Consider the following 15,281-nt stretch of genomic DNA (forward strand, 5'->3'; position numbering starts at 1 on the left):
TCAAGAAATCAAAGAATTTTGGCCACGTGACTCTCTTTGTGAGAGAGGATGGGAACCTGAGTAACTTTTCCCCTCCTTACCTTAAGTGACCTTCTTAGCTGTGTCTATATCTCTCTGTCCACTGCCTTTTCTACTCGTCCTCCTGTGCCAAAAGTGTTTGTGGAGAGTCTTTGGTGTTCAGGGCCTGCCCCTGCATATGTGGGACTTAGAAGCAACAGGGGACACAGACAGTTGTCCGGGTGTTGCACACGGAACTGTGAGGTTGCACCTGCGATGAGAGCTTTGTATTGGGCCGTGTGAGGATGCCGGGGGGCCCGCAGGGGAGGCAGGCCAGTAGCCCCAGCCCGTGTTAAGGGTCTTTGCTTTGTCCCATGGACACTAGGATGTGTTTAAGTAGAGGGTGACTGCTTCAAAAAGCTCCCCCCCTGGCTGCTGAGTGAACAGGTAGAAGCAGCCCACAGGTGGACATCCCTTGAGGCAGGAGTCCCGGTGGGCGCTGATGGGGGTTCAGCCAGACAGATAGTAGTGGGCTGGGGGGCAGTGGGCAGCCAGGAGGGCTGTTGAGCAGATAGAACTGATAGGATGTGGCAACGCACTGAGCAGTGGGGTCAGGAGGGACGAGTGTCGGGGACAGTCTTTGGCTGCTGGCTGAGGAGAGTGGATTGAAGGGGCCCCACATCCCTCAGGGGAACCAGGTGTCTTGGAGATGGACTTGGGAGTGTTTCTTGCAGACCCAGAATTGTGCCTGGTGCTGGAACAGCGCCTTTTGCTATTCTCCTGCTTGGAAAGTAGCAATTACTGGTGGGACTAGAAATTCATGTTCTTACCAGTCATGACCCTATCTTCTCTTATTTTCAGTCTTTATTGAATCCATTTTTGTAACCTCAGAGGGTGTTTTGTTTCATTTGCTTGTGCTGGGGATTGTATGAGATGCATGTACCGGTGGGACTTGGCTGCCTGGATCCCTCCCGGGGCTCTTGTGCTCACTGTGTCCCACACTGGACTCCTGGTTGTTACCTTCCACAGACCCAGTCTTTGTCATCTCTCAAGATGGTCCTAGACTCTTCTTTCTCCCGCGTCCCATACCCAACCAGTCCACGCGCAGATCCTTGGCCGTACAGTGAAATATGCCTGCCATCTTGTCCCTTCTCAGCACTCTGCCTACATACTCTGGTGTGAGCCACTCTCTCTTGTCTGGATCGTTGCTGCAGCCATCTTCCCTGGCCTGTTTGCGTTCTTTCTTCATGACGGTGTGTTTTCCATGCAGAAGGCAGAGTTCATCCTTTTGAAGTAGAGATCATGTCATGCCTTTGCCTGTAGCTCCAGTGGCTCTCCATCCCACCCCAAGTGGAATCGGGTTCACAACAAGGCTTGCGAAGCCCTAGTCTGACACCTGCTCCACTGTGACCCTCTGACCCCTCTGATTCTCCCCTGGGTCCCTCTGCCCAGGCCACCTCTGTCTTCTGGCTATCTCCCCAAGAGAGCACCCTCCCAGGCTCCAAAGGCTTTGAACTTGCTATTTTCTTGCCCACCATGCTCCTTCACCAGGGAGCCCAGTGAAGAACAGCACCCCCATGTCCCAGCACTCTATCCTTCCACGCTGCTTTGTTTTTCTCTTGTACTTACCTGACATCATTTTCTGTTTGGCGTCTGCCTCTTCCCACCGGAATGTGGATTCCACACAGTCAGGGAATGTCTTCTGTCCAGTGTACCGGTTCTCTAGCAGAGTGTTCTCGGTTAGGGTTGAATGAAAAAAGATGGTGGTGTGCAAAGACTTCCACATCCTACGGGAAATCTGACACTTTCTTCAAGACAAAAGTACTTCATCCCAGCCGAGAGCTCCTAGATCTGCTGCCATCATAAAGAAGTTCAGTTTTTATTTTTTTAAGAAACGATTGGTATGTTCGAAACAGAACCGGAATGTGCCACTGTGGTGGCCTTATAAGGGGGTTGGCTTTTTTACTTGTGGATGACTCCTTGTTGAAATGTCAAATTGCCACCAACTGCAGGGATAAGTGACCACCTGCTCTGGGCTGCTCCTTCCTATCTTCCAGATCTTCCATTGACAGTGAACCCGCCTTGGTCCTAGGCCCCCTGAAGTCTGTGCAGGAGCTGCGGAGGGAGCAGCAGCTGGCCGAGATTGAGAGCCGAAGGCAGGAGCGGGAGAAGAACGGCAAGGAGGATGTGGGGGAAGGGAGGACCAAGCCCCCCGTCCAGGAGATGGTAGAGGAGCTCCAGGGCCCCTTCTCCTATGACTTCTCCTACTGGGCACGGTAAGCTCGCTCTCTCCACTGTCCTTCATTCTGATCGCCTTCCTAATGGAGGGCAGCACCAGCCGCATGGAAGTATTTTCATTGTTTTAGGTCTGGAGAGAAAATCACTGTCACACCATCGTCCAAAGAGCTGCTCTTCTACCCGCCTTCCATGGAAGCCACTGTCAGCGGAGGTAAGTGTCAACTCAGGGAGCCAGCGACACGTCTCTGCAGCCGTTCCTTTACCTGCATTTAAAAACATGTTCTGTGTCATTGTTCTCATGAGACCGTCTCTGTACAGCTTCTGAAATCCCCTTTGGCACAGAGCTGTGACTGCTTGGCGAGTGAGTGAGTGAATGGAAGGTCTTAGTCGATGAAAGTAACTCTGGTTATTAGAACTTGGGCCATCTCTCTGGAGAAGGACTACCAGCTGTTTTCCCTGCATTTTTAGTTTGCCACCGAAAGGCAGGTGAAAAAGCCGTTGCTTCCTGAAATGTGAGCATTAGCCACCAGATGTCTGAACTCTCCGTGGTGTTTATACTTGTTGGTAGGGGTGAGGGAGGGTTTTCTTCAGACCAGACAATTAGAATTATGGCTGGTGGAATATTTGTATTTTGGCTTCCAATCATTTCCTTTTTTTTTTTTTTTAAAGATTTTATTTATGTATTTGATAGAGAAAGAGATCATGAGTAGGCAGAGAGGCAGGCAGAGGGGGAGAGGGAAGCAGGCTCCTTGCTAAGCAGGGGGCCCGATGTGGGGCTCGATCCAAGGACCCTGAGATCATGACTTGAGCTGAAAGCAGAGGCTTAACCCACTGAGCCACCCCAGGAGCCCCCTGATCATTTTGTCTAATGCTATGGGCTCATTAGGTCCTGGGCGTTGACGTGATCTGTATATGGAAGGAGGTTGTACTGAATAGCATGACTTCCCTGCGGGCAGCCCATTTGGGGTGAGCTCCTACCTCAGGTCCAGTTGCATAGCCTCTTACCTGCCAGAAAGGCCTTGTGACAATGGAGAAAGCGGTAGTAAGAACCCAGCCTTTGTCAGATTTATCTGCTGACATTCCCAGTCATTGAGCAAGGCCTTTCAAGGATAGAGGCATGGGTTCCCCGATTCTTGTGGTTTCTGTTAAATGTTAAACAACCTTATTTAGCGCTAGCTTCAGATACCTCTGTTTCAGGCCCCTCTTTAGTGGGAAGCCCCCAGCCAGAATGCCCCCTCCCACGGCAGCTGGGTCCCATTCTTCTGTTTCTTCCCTGTTTAGAAAGCTGCCCGGGAAAGCTGATCGAGATCCACGGGAAAGCTGGCTTATTTCTGGAAGGCCAGATCCACCCAGAGTTGGAGGGAGTCGAGATTGTCATCAGTGAAAAGGGGGCAAGCTCTCCCCTGATCACAGTCTTCACTGATGACAGAGGTGCCTATAGGTAAGGCCTGCCAAAGAAGTACTTGCTTGGGACCTGGTGGAGAGCCCAGGCTTCTGCGGGGCTGATGAGGCCTCCCGCAGGTGTGACACACAGCCACCCAGCATCTCCTTGCTTTTGTGCAGCGTGGGGCCCCTGCACAGCGACCTGGAGTACACTGTGTCCTCGCAGAAGGAAGGCTATGTTTTGACTGCGGTGGAAGGAACCATAGGAGACTTTAAGGCATATGCTTTGGCCGGCGTCAGCTTTGAGGTAACATGTTTTAAAAAGTGGTTTTATTGAGGTATGATAATTGACATACAGTAAACTGCACATAAAGCCTAAAATTTGATTATTTTAGCGTATGGGTACATCCTTGAAAACAGTGACAGTCTACCACCCCACTGAGTTTCCTTGTACCGCCCCACCCCGCCCCTCCTGCTGATCTGATCCGCTCTCTGTCACTAGTGGGTTAGTTTGCGTTTCCTAGAGTTTACACAGATGGAATCATACAGAATGTTCCCTTTTCGGGGGCTTCCTTCCACCTGGTGTAATTTGGAGACCTGTTGACTTTAGCTTGTTTGTGTACCTTTTGGCAAGTGTTTCAAGCTCTCACCCTTAACTGTGCTGTGTGTAAAAGGATAGAATGTTCCTTGAGTGGTATTTGATGTCATTCTCTCTTCCCTCCATTCTTCTTGGGAAGAAACATGCCGTGTGGAGTCCATTGTCCAGTGTCGAGGTCCTTGAGTGTGGTTCTTTTCAATATAGAGGTTCAAGGAGAAGCAGCACAGATGACCTCTCGTACAAATTTCAAATTCTCTTGTGCAGGATGCATTTTAAAGTAAATCAAAAGACATTCCAACTGGGAAGAATCGTTGAGCCATAAGAAATACCCTGGATTATCAGGAACTGCTAAAATCCTTAAGAAAATGGCAAACCCCATAGAAAAAAGAACAGCAAAGTATAGGAAAAAGCAATTGGCAGAAGTCGTCCAAGTGACTAGTTAACCTAGGAGCAGCACTCAACTTCACCAAATGCAAAGGAAGTTAGGGGAGAAACACTGGGTTTTAGGTTAGATTCGCAGTGGTTCAGACAATGGCCATTTCTCGGAGCGTGTGTAGGGCCCTGGGCGTGGATGATTTATGGAACTGGAGGTGGCTCCATTCGCTTCGGTGCGCAGTGTGTTGGCGTCATTTTGAATTCAGAGGGCACGATGTCCCGGCCATTCCCCTAGGAATAGAGGAAACCATAAGTGCACAAAGATATACCTGTTTCCGGACACTTTGATGGTCCCTCCTTTTCTGTTGCAAAAGTAGGCGGCCGGTCTGCGTGCTGCGGACGGCCGCCCCCTGCTTTAGGGTGCCGTGCGTGAGGACACAGTGCGCAGGCGTGTGTGGCCTGGCAGTGCGGGAAGTAAGAACCAATGTCGGGGATGAGGGCCGGTGGGGTGCAGGGCCGTGTGGCGGGGTCCCGTGCTTGATCCACCTGCCCTCCCCTCTCCCCTGCCGTGAACTTGCCTGTCAGTCAGCACTAGCCTGTGGTGTTTATGTGCTCGTGTGGGCACAGAGGCAATTCTGGAAGGCTGCGTGCTAGACTCTTAACAGGAGTTACCCCTGGGGTGGAAGAGTAGACGTTCTGTCCCCCAGCAGATCATGATAAAAGAAACACAACCCAGAAGAGTTGCCTCTTGACTTTTGAAACGTTGTCTTCAGTGGGGAATGGGAGTCTTACATTGCTCTTGTCTTCCCTTCTCGCCCCCAGATAAAGGCCGAAGATGACCAGCCCCTTCCCGGGGTCCTCTTGTCCCTCAGCGGTGGCGTGTTCCGTTCCAACCTCTTGACTCAGGACAATGGCATTCTGACGTTCTCCAACCTGGTAAGGTGACCTGTGGTTTAGCGCCCACCGGTCATCCCCCCTCCCCGAGAGCGTGGGGAACAGCATGCGTGACTTCTGCGTTGCTTGACAATGTGAGAACAGAGCCCTGGCGTGCAGTGTTTTACGTTTCTTAGGAGACCAGCCGTAATTAGAGTATTGCTCTTACTAGAACTTAATGTTGCTGATTCATGTTCCCTCCACCGACGCCTCTTGTCTTCTGGCCGCCAGCTTGTCACGACGACAGTGTAATTAATTACTGTGGCTGCAGTGGCTCCTGTCCTCGGCATCCCTCTGCTAGACCACGGCGTCACATTGTTGACAATGCCGAGGCTCATTTGGGGCTTAGCTTGTGTTTCTTCTGCAAACTGTGGTCCACATGGTGGGAGGATAGCACCGTCTCCCTTGAGATGTTGTCCGGGGCCCTGGCCAATGCGGCCTCAGGAAGTATACGTTCATAGGCCGTTCTGTGAGTTGTGGGAATAAAGTGACCGCTGCAGGGATGTTGCCCGCAGGCAGTGAGGCAGCTTCGAATCTTCCCTCTGGGGCTTCCTTGCTGGGTCATCGCAGGGAAGCTACTTGACCTCTCTGAGCCTCAGTTTCTTGATAAAATTCAGGTTGGTTGCTACTTCACAGAGGTACTGTGGGCACCTAATTCTGCCTGCTGTTACAGTTGTCATTGCTGTCACTGTAACCCATTTATAGGGTTGCTAGAGTCACCGTTTCTGTCTGTGTGGGAAGCGCCAGAGCTCTGGTGGCCACAACCCTGTCCCTGATGCCTTTAGTTGCCCCGGTTCAGCCACACCTAGAGGTGGCAGCAGAGACTCAGTTTGGGCTTTCTCTCGGCAGAGCCCTGGCCAGTACTACTTCAAACCCATGATGAAGGAATTCCGGTTCGAGCCGTCCTCGCAAATGATCGAGGTGCAGGAGGGACAGAACTTGAAGATCACCGTCACTGGCTACCGAACGGCCTACAGGTGCGCGGCCCGCCTGTTCCCCGCTCATCCGGGCCTGGGCTCGGGAGTCCCGCTCAGGCCTCTGTTTCCTGGGAACCCACCTCCCCCCATTCAGGAGCCACAGGAGATACAAGAGCAAGTCCAGAGAGTGTTGACTGCTGCCTTTTTTTTCGAATTCCTCAAATTAGTGATTCCATCACAAAGTTCCTATTCTGAAATTGGTCTGAGCAAGCCCATTTAGTTGCTTAAAAGTTTGATTTTTACAAGGGCTTGAAACTCGAATTAAATTTTAAGAAGGAGGAAATGAACTCACTTGAGTAAGGCCTCAAAATGTTGGAGAGAGGAAGAAGTGTTAAGTTTTCCTCCATTCCTTGTCTCCCAGCCACTCACATTTTCCAGTGTTTCAGAGACTGGCAGAGATGGTTTGCACAAATGCTGGTAGGCATAGACGATACACTGTGTGTCAGCTATGTTAGCCCTATGGAGCTGTATGATATAGACACGTGTACACACACCACACGTATGTATTTGTAAAGGTACACGGAAGCACTTGAGGTAAAGACCGATTAATCAAAAAGTTGAGGAAAAAATGGGCCGTTTTCAAATGAGTATGTGGAACGAGAGAGAAACTGATTCCATTTCATTGGATGCTTCATTATTTAAAATACAGTTTAATGAAAATAAGACAAGGTGGAATAAATTAAGGCGTAGCTCTTATTAATTAATTAATTTATTTAAAGATTTTATTTATTTATTTGACAGAGATCACAAGTAGGCAGAGAAGCAGGCAGAGAGAGAGGGGAGGGAAGCAGGCTCCCTGCTGGGCAGAGAGCCTGATGTGGGGCTCGATCCCAGGACCCTGAGATCGTGACTGAGCGGAAGGCAGAGGCTTAACCCACTGAGCCACCCCAGGAGCCCCAAGGCTTCGCCCTTTTTAATTGTAATTTTCTGGAGCATTCCTTCAAACGTGTAAAGAAGAGCAATTGATGACAGTCTTCCAGCTGGCTCGAGCCTTCGGGCAGGAAGGCTGGATCCAGAAGTGACCCAGCCTGGACTGAATGGCCTGGGTCATCAGTGACAGTTCTCTCTGGGCTGTTCGGCACTCCGTAAATTGCTGGTAAACGTGGGACACTTGACTGCAGATCCTTCGTGTGCTTCAGAAAACCGTGGGACTTACCATGGTCTGTGTCTTCTCTTGTCACTCTAGTTGCTACGGGACCGTTTCTTCTCTAAACGGAGAACCGGAGCAGGGTGTAGCCGTGGAGGCAGTGGGACAGAATGACTGTAGTATTTACGGAGAAGACACTGTGACAGATGAGGACGGGAAATTCAGATTACGTGGATTGCTGGTGAGACTTGGGACGTTTTTTGTTAGTGGGTCTTTTCACACTGTGTGCAGAGGTGTCTTGTGGTGTTCCCAAGACTGGTATGAATGGGCTGGGCAAGGGGCTTAGGGTTGGGGAGTTAGGGCTCTAGACTCCTCCTAGTCCCTGTCTTACCTGGCACAGTTTATCTCTCATCGAGCTCACACATTGGGTTGGGGTTTTGTGGCCAAATGCAGTTGGAAAGTGGTGGGTCTGCTAGAGCTTTTGCTGGTATTGGGTGGTTGTGGCCTAGGCCAGGGCGCTCAGACCAAACGTCTGTGGGGCTGGAAGAGGCGTGTGAATGGCCGGAGGATGCTGGGTGTGCACTAGGGAGTGGTGAGGACTGTGGTGAAGCCCAGAGGGGGGCAGCTACCACTCCGTTCCTTATAGCCACTTGTGAAGACAGGCTTGGCACCGCCAGATCCTTTGAATTGTCAAAAGACAAGTCAGAAGTTCAGATTTCCATGTGAAAGCTCCTGACTTTAAGTGTCAACAAGTAATTAAGAAGAACAAGCCCCCACAAACGCACAACTTTTTTGTGTGGGCCAAACCAGCTCATTTGTCCTTTTGGTGCTCAGTTGCATTGTTCGGTTCAAGGTTTCTGGTGCTTCCTCAGTTCGTACTCGTGCGTTCACGCGTTTGCTCATTCGGCAGACGTTACCCATATCCTGGGTGGTCGCTGCCAGCGTGTGGGTTGGACCGCCCCACTGCACTGGGCCCCTTCTCCGGGTTTTCACTCTCGCACACGATACTCCTAGCTGCCCGCACGGACAGGCACACACAGCTCCGCAGCAGGCTCCTGTCTGCCCAGATCATGAGCTGAAATGTCAGCCAGGCTCCCGGTTTATTTAAATATTTAGTTGGGACACGGCTGTTCTTGCCCCCAAACAAAAAGCATCCCAGGGTCACATGCTGGGGTACTTGGGAGGCAGGTGGGAAGGTTGCCTGGTGAGCTTGGGGTGTTCAAGCTGAAGGAGGAGGATGGACTTGGCGGGGTCTTCCTGGCTCTGCCGAGGACTGGAATTCTGATGGCCCGGCTGGATGCACACGAACTGGGTGGGCTCTATGCACCACTCCATCCATGTTCTCGTGGCCTCTTCTCAGCAGAGCCATCAAGATGACAGCTACCTTGCCAGGCTTCGAGTCTGCACAAGTCTTACCGCAACGCTCCTTTCTCGCTGTCCCCTGCTCTGTGTTTGGGGGGAGCCCCGCCCCCGAGGAACGCGTGGCCTCCAGGCCCCTGCCTTCCTGTGCAGTGGTTCCGAGAACAGACAGGCGGGATGCCGTCTCGGGTCACTGCAGCCAGGGTGGGGGAGAGGCGTCCGTTGGTGGCAGCCAGGTGCTCGGCCTCACGAGGCCAGTGCAGGCCCAGCCTTTGCAATTCCGTCATTTGCTGGCTGCACGGACGCCCTTCCGTTCTCAGCTGCCTAGGTGTGAACCCCGCCTCTGTCATAGCTTGGCTGTTAACGTTCAGGCAAGGGGTTTGTCCTTTCTGTGTCTCCTTCATCGTCTGTAAGATGAGGAAGAGAGTGAGGTCCACCTCAGAGCTCGGCCGTGGGTGCTAAGTAAGTCGGTGTTTCTGGCACACGTGGCAGTCGGGCACCGGGACTCAGTGAGTAGTTGACAGCATCGACACACACAGCTTCCCCCTGAGAGCCCTCATCCACATGGCCAGCTCAGGTCTTGGTTTGTAGCTTTGTGGGCCAGCAGCTTGGGAAGGGATCTGGTGGGTGTCTGTGTAGGTCGAGCTTAGGCAAGCTTCCCTTCCCCTGGGTGGACTCTGTGTTCTTGGCCTACCTCACTCTCACGGTTGCAGGAACTCAAAATCTGCATCCCCTTCTTGGTTCTTCCTGCGTCTTGCTGGCCCGGACGTGCTCTTCTAAACTCCCAGCTTAACACGTTTTGTGTAATTAAACTGCAGAGAGTTAGTTTCCTTCTCCGGCGCAGTAGATTTCTGTTTTAATTGATGCTCTAAAGACACCCTCCTCCTCCTCCTTTTAATACGTGGTAATTTATTAGTGCTCTTGGTAGTTTTTGGAATCACCCTGGGGGCCGCCCACGTGCCAGGCCACAATTCTGGGGGGACATCCTGGGCCATTCCTCAGCCAGTGTTTGGGATTCAAGTTTGCCAGTCTCCCAGAGGACACCAGGCTGGAGATCCCTTGTTGGAGCTTTCCTGGCCCCAGTCGGGACTCGTTCATCCATTTCACCTTGGGCGAGAAGCTGCGACACTAGATTCCACTGCCAAAGGATGAGGGCAAATCCCCAAGTCCGTCAGCCTGGGCCCCGAGTGAGGAGGGGGCCGGTTGGGGTGGATCAGCTGCCTGGACAGGCTCCCGGTGACCCAGGCGCGGGAGGGACTGGGCAGTCCCGTCCCCTTTTCTGCCCAGGTGACTCCTCATGTCCCTTCCTCTCTAGGGCACAAATGGCTCTTTTGAGCTGAACCCAGTACTGCCAGCCCTCACTGAGCTGTAAAGTCGATGAATGTGTCTACCGGCAATCATAAATTTGTTCTCGGTTTTAAAAAAAGTAATGGCTTTATTGTCTTTGTAAAGGTGCCATGTGCTCATTATAAAATAGCTCAAGGAAGGTATCCAGACAGTCAGAATCTTAAAAGAGAAAAAACACACCCTATAGCTATCAAAGCACACAGTATTTTAGGAGACCAGAATGCTTTTATCCATGATTACATCTTAGGGTTGTCCCCCGTTAGCTGTGTATAGACGCCTCTGAACTCGGCCCAATGCTTTAGATCCTAACCTGTGAGCAGCTCAGTTGTGCCATTGATCGGGAATTGGTTCCTTGGAAAGCTTCTTAGAATGATGATTTCTTTGGTAAACTTTGTGTCCACATGTAAAATTGAGCAAGAGAATAAAAAGTTTGAGAACTGATTTTTCTAAGAAGGAAATTCTCAGATCTCACTTGGCATAAGTCATGTCCATGGTAAGCATTTGGGAGTATCATGGCTGATGTCACTTTGCGTGTAAATGCAGGTGGGGAGAGGGGAACGTGGAGGGGTGTGAGGTGGGGTGGGGGTGGGGTTGGACAGCCAGGGAGACCGATTTTATCAGAATAAGCAGTTTGTGCTTAGCAGCTTTGAAGCAGGAAGCCACATCAATTTTTCTTGGGGCTTGAAGGAACTACAGACTTCCAGATACATGTTCCTTCCTCAGGGTGTTTCTAAAAGGGACTCTTAAGAAGGTTAACAGGCCACAGACAGGGACGGAGGTGGGGTAGGGATGGCGGCGTGGTTATGTTGCGGGCCTGCTGTTGGAGCAGGCTTGGGTGAGGTTCGGGCAGTAGCCCCTCTAGACACCTGACCCCTGGCTTTGCTTGCAGCCGGGATGTGTGTACCATGTGCAACTCAAGGCAGAAGGCAACGACCACATCGAGCGGGCCCTCCCCCACCACCGGGTCATCACGGTAAGGCACGAAACTCTGTGGCGGACGGAGAGCGGTATGAGTGCTTCTCCTCCGATCAGAAACACTTTAGGGCTCCCCTGGGTGGCTGCCTTTCCTCTGCTGCAGGGGGAGCTCCGGGGCCTAATTAAGGGTCCTCTTAGAATGGTGTCATCTTCACAAGCAGCGTCTCCTGCGGGGTTTTAATGAGCAGCATTGCTGTCCTGAATCCAGAGAAGTCTGAGCAGTTGTCTTCTCACTCTTCCCCCGACCCTAGCAAACTCTGATCATTATTCTCCAAGTTGAGGACCTCAAGGTCGAAGTGGCATTTGAGGTCAAGGGAGGGTAATAAAGACAACATGGCCTTAATTGGTGGCAGGGCCCCTGATTTTCTTATAGCCAGATGACCCTGTTTTTAGGTGGGTGGAATCTCTTGCTATTCTGGGTCACGACTTAGCTCATTGGTCCCTAAAGAGGCAGCTCTCCCTCCAGGTCACAGGAAGGAGCCCGGGAATCTTTTGAAGTGAAACTTTTCTCCCACGGAGTGACTCTCATTTGCTCGACCGGAGGGTTTGGGTAGGATGGCGGGGGGGTAGGACATGCTGCCTCTTGGTGGCTTGGTTAGATGGCATTAGGCATGAAGATTATGAGGCGTCAGGAGAGGGGTGTGCCGTTTAGGACCATCTGGCTAAGAAGTGGATTTTCTTGATGTCTTTATGGCATCTGGCATTTTAAATGTCTGTGAGGGCAGCATCTTACAGTCACGTGTTTCCCTGCCACAGTGGCTAAGTCCAGGGTCACGGAAAGTCATGAGGACCACAGCCTGGCAGATACAGAGGAAGGGACCAACGGGAGGGGGCGCACACCCACCCGTGGGGCAGTCGTGCCTCAGCCCCTGCTGATGGCCACCAGGCAAACACATCTGTCTCAGGTTCCAAGAGAGGCTGGAAAACCTGGCTTTTTTTGTGTATGCAATTTCTCTTTAAATTGTTGGCAAATAATGGAAACTTAGGAAAAAAAAGTTCTGTGCTAGTCCAACAGAACGTGTCGTGGGCTAGCTGTAGCCCTACCTCCTACTGCCAGTTCGGACTTGGATGTGGACAACTGAATAGTGAAGTTTGCTATGAAACAGCACCTGGGATGTCACCCGCTAGAGTAGAAGTTCCTCTCCTGGCTTCCTCGTCACCAACATTGTTCCTGATCTCTTTCTAGGTTGGCAATAATGACATCGATGATGTGAGCATTATAGTTTTCCGGCAGATCAATCAATTTGACTTAAGTGGAAATGTGATCACTTCCTCCGAGTATCTCCCTACTTTATGGGTAAGACTAGCTTTTTACGGTGACATTTTTGCGTTCTTTTCAGCTCTGAGAAGAGCAGGAGCAGGATATGCAGACCTGCCCAGCACTCGCTTTAGCGCGCTGCCGCGAGAGGCGATGAGGGCTGAGGTTGAGACCCCGGTGTGCGTCTGGGAGAGTGCTTGCTGATGGCCTGGGGAGAAAGGCTTCGTACTTAGAGATTAACTGTTTGTTTAGCCGTAGAACAAGTCTTTGGAAGGATTGTGGTAGCAGCCTAATGAATGCTCCATACAACCTAGAGTCTAAAGCAGAGAGGTAATTTTAAGGCAGAGAGCCTCGTAACTTTTATTCTATATTATTTTTAAAATTTTTTTTTTAGCAAGATTTTTTTTTTTTTAAGATTTTTTATTTATTTATTTGACAGACAGAGATCACAAGTAGGCAGAGAGGCAGGCAGAGAGAGAGGGGGAAGCAGACTCCCCACCAAGCAGAGAGCCCGATGCAGAGCTTGATCCCAGGACCCTGAGATCATGACCTGAGCTGAACGCAGAGGCTTAACCCACTGAGCTGCCCAGGCTCCTGAACCTTGTAACTTTAAAAAAATCTGTCCCGGGTGGAGGCAGTGGGGGGTGGGGGACTAGTATCGGGCAGTCTGAGCCGCGTCCTGCTGACCCTGCCGCCACGGGCAGTCACTCCGTTCTTGTGGACCCTGGTTCCTCCGCTGTGAAATGCAAGAGCTGAGATTCCGCGCCCTCTCAAGATATCTTCAGCCCCTGACCAAATCTCCTTGTGTGCCGTTAAGGAAATGTTTATACCCTGCTCTAGGATCCCTTCAGAAATGTCCATGAATTGCCACAGGAGTGTGTTTTTCAGAGATGGTAGTAATTTTTTTTTTTAAGATTTTATTTATTTATTTGACAGAGAGATCACAAGTAGGCAGAGAGGCAGGCAGAGAGAGAGGAGGAAGCAGGCTCCCCGCTGAGCAGAGAGCCCGATGCGGGGCTCGATCCCAGGACTCTGAGATCATGACCTGAGCCGAAGGCAGCAGCTTAACCCACTGAGCCACCCAGGCGCCCCGAGATGGTAGTAATTTTATACACAATGGCGCGTTCGGGCTTGGCTGAGAACGTGCACTGAGATTTTAACTCCCCTCTGAGCTTGCTCTTCCTTCCAGCTTAACAAGCGTGTTGCCTGTGGGGACCAGACGGGCGGGGCCAGAGCAAAGCGGGCTGGGTGGGCCGTGGGGCACACTGTAGCAGACAGGAGGGGATGGCACGTCTCCCTGTGATTGTTGTCCTGTTGGAGTCCTGGCTCACAGTTGGGGTCACCTCCCAATTTCCTAGAGAAGCTAGAAATTAGAGTTACCTGAAATCATCTGGTTTTTTAAACATGGCCAGTGAACTCACATTTGCTCCGAACACCATATAGGGCACAAGAATGCATACATGGTCTTGGATGTGACCCCTGGTCTCCAGTCTGTGACTTTTATTTTAGGAAAACGTCTTGTGACTCGTGTGTTCTGTATACAGGTGTCTACTTGGGCCCCGGGGAGGGGCGCCTCTGGCTTCCTCCTGTGGCAGGTGCAGGGCAGAGCCATCAGCGTCAGCCAGGACTGTCCCTCCTTCGCCTGTCCCATTGCTCGCAGTAGTGACAATGAAGACAGGCCAGAGAGAAAGGCTAGAAACAGGACTAAACTCCTGGAAGCAGCCTGGACAAGCCGATGCGAAAGGAATGTTTTGAGCTTAAGGAGTGCTGGTGGAGTTGAGGGTACAGCATGTGTAGAGGCCATGCTGGGTGGCGCCTGACCTTCAGTGATGTGGCTTGAGCCCCAGGTGCCACCACGTACAAATTGTGGGACTTTAGGGGGTACAGTCTCGGGGCCTCCCTATGGCTAACAATGATGCCCTTCAGAGCCAGCATTACTGACAGCGTGTGTGCAAAGTGCCTCTTGCTTCCCCAGCATTCATAGCTGTAGTAGAAACTATTCCTTTTACTCTTATCGTTATACTAACTGTTACCATCTTAATCATTAACCTATGTTGCCACAATCGATTTTAAAAATCTTTTTTTTTTTTTTTTTAAAGATTTTATTTATTTGTCAGAGAGAGAGGAGAGCGAGCGAGCACAGGCAGACAGAATGGCAGGCAGAGGCAGAGGGAGAAGCAGGCTCCCCGCCAAACAAGGAGCCCGATGTGGGACTCGATCCCAGGACACCGGGATCATGACCTGAGCTGAAGGCAGCTACTTAACCAACTGAGCCACCCAGGCGTCCCCAATTTTAAAAATCTTATCATTTCTATTCAGGTCATGGAACTGGGAGTCTCAGGTGATCGAGGGATGCATTACGTGTTCTGGCCGGGGGTGGACGGTTTCTCTCTCAGATATCTGCGTTCCCCAAAGATCCTTCTCTCTGCCGAGAGCTAGGCCATCCCGAAGAGAAACGAAGTGTTTGAAATGAAATGTTGATTGTGTTTTAATTTCGAAAGCACGCCCTGCCTTGTTTTCTGCTCTCCAGGTAAAGCTTTACAAAAGTGAAAACCTTGACAACCCAATCCAGACGGTTTCCCTGGGCCAGTCCCTCTTCTTCCACTTTCCACCCCTGCTCAGAGATGGCCAGGTAACTAACACCGGTGGCTGCATTCCAGCCCGTGTCTTCGTCTAACTCTACTTCTGTGTTTAAGGAAGGAGTTTTCTCCTTCCTAATACCTCTTTGCAGACATGGTTGACATGCTCTCTGAA

The 15,281-nt window shown here is 51.2% G+C and overlaps 1 protein-coding gene across 1 annotated transcript in view; it reads left to right on the plus strand.

Annotated features, from left to right (window-relative positions):
- The window catches only part of LOC125090673 (nodal modulator 1), a 62,328-nt gene that overhangs the window by 31,279 nt on the left and 15,768 nt on the right, over positions 1-15,281 (plus strand). The window contains exons 19-28 of the mRNA XM_047713563.1: positions 2,055-2,273; positions 2,364-2,446; positions 3,517-3,676; positions 3,799-3,925; positions 5,414-5,527; positions 6,374-6,501; positions 7,688-7,829; positions 11,184-11,267; positions 12,456-12,566; positions 15,058-15,159. Coding sequence (XP_047569519.1) covers positions 2,055-2,273; positions 2,364-2,446; positions 3,517-3,676; positions 3,799-3,925; positions 5,414-5,527; positions 6,374-6,501; positions 7,688-7,829; positions 11,184-11,267; positions 12,456-12,566; positions 15,058-15,159 — 1,270 coding nt within the window. The remainder of the gene's footprint in view (positions 1-2,054; positions 2,274-2,363; positions 2,447-3,516; positions 3,677-3,798; positions 3,926-5,413; positions 5,528-6,373; positions 6,502-7,687; positions 7,830-11,183; positions 11,268-12,455; positions 12,567-15,057; positions 15,160-15,281) is intronic.

The sequence above is a fragment of the Lutra lutra genome, chromosome 18 (assembly GCF_902655055.1).
Source record: "Lutra lutra chromosome 18, mLutLut1.2, whole genome shotgun sequence".
Classification (NCBI taxonomy): Eukaryota; Metazoa; Chordata; class Mammalia; order Carnivora; family Mustelidae; genus Lutra; species Lutra lutra.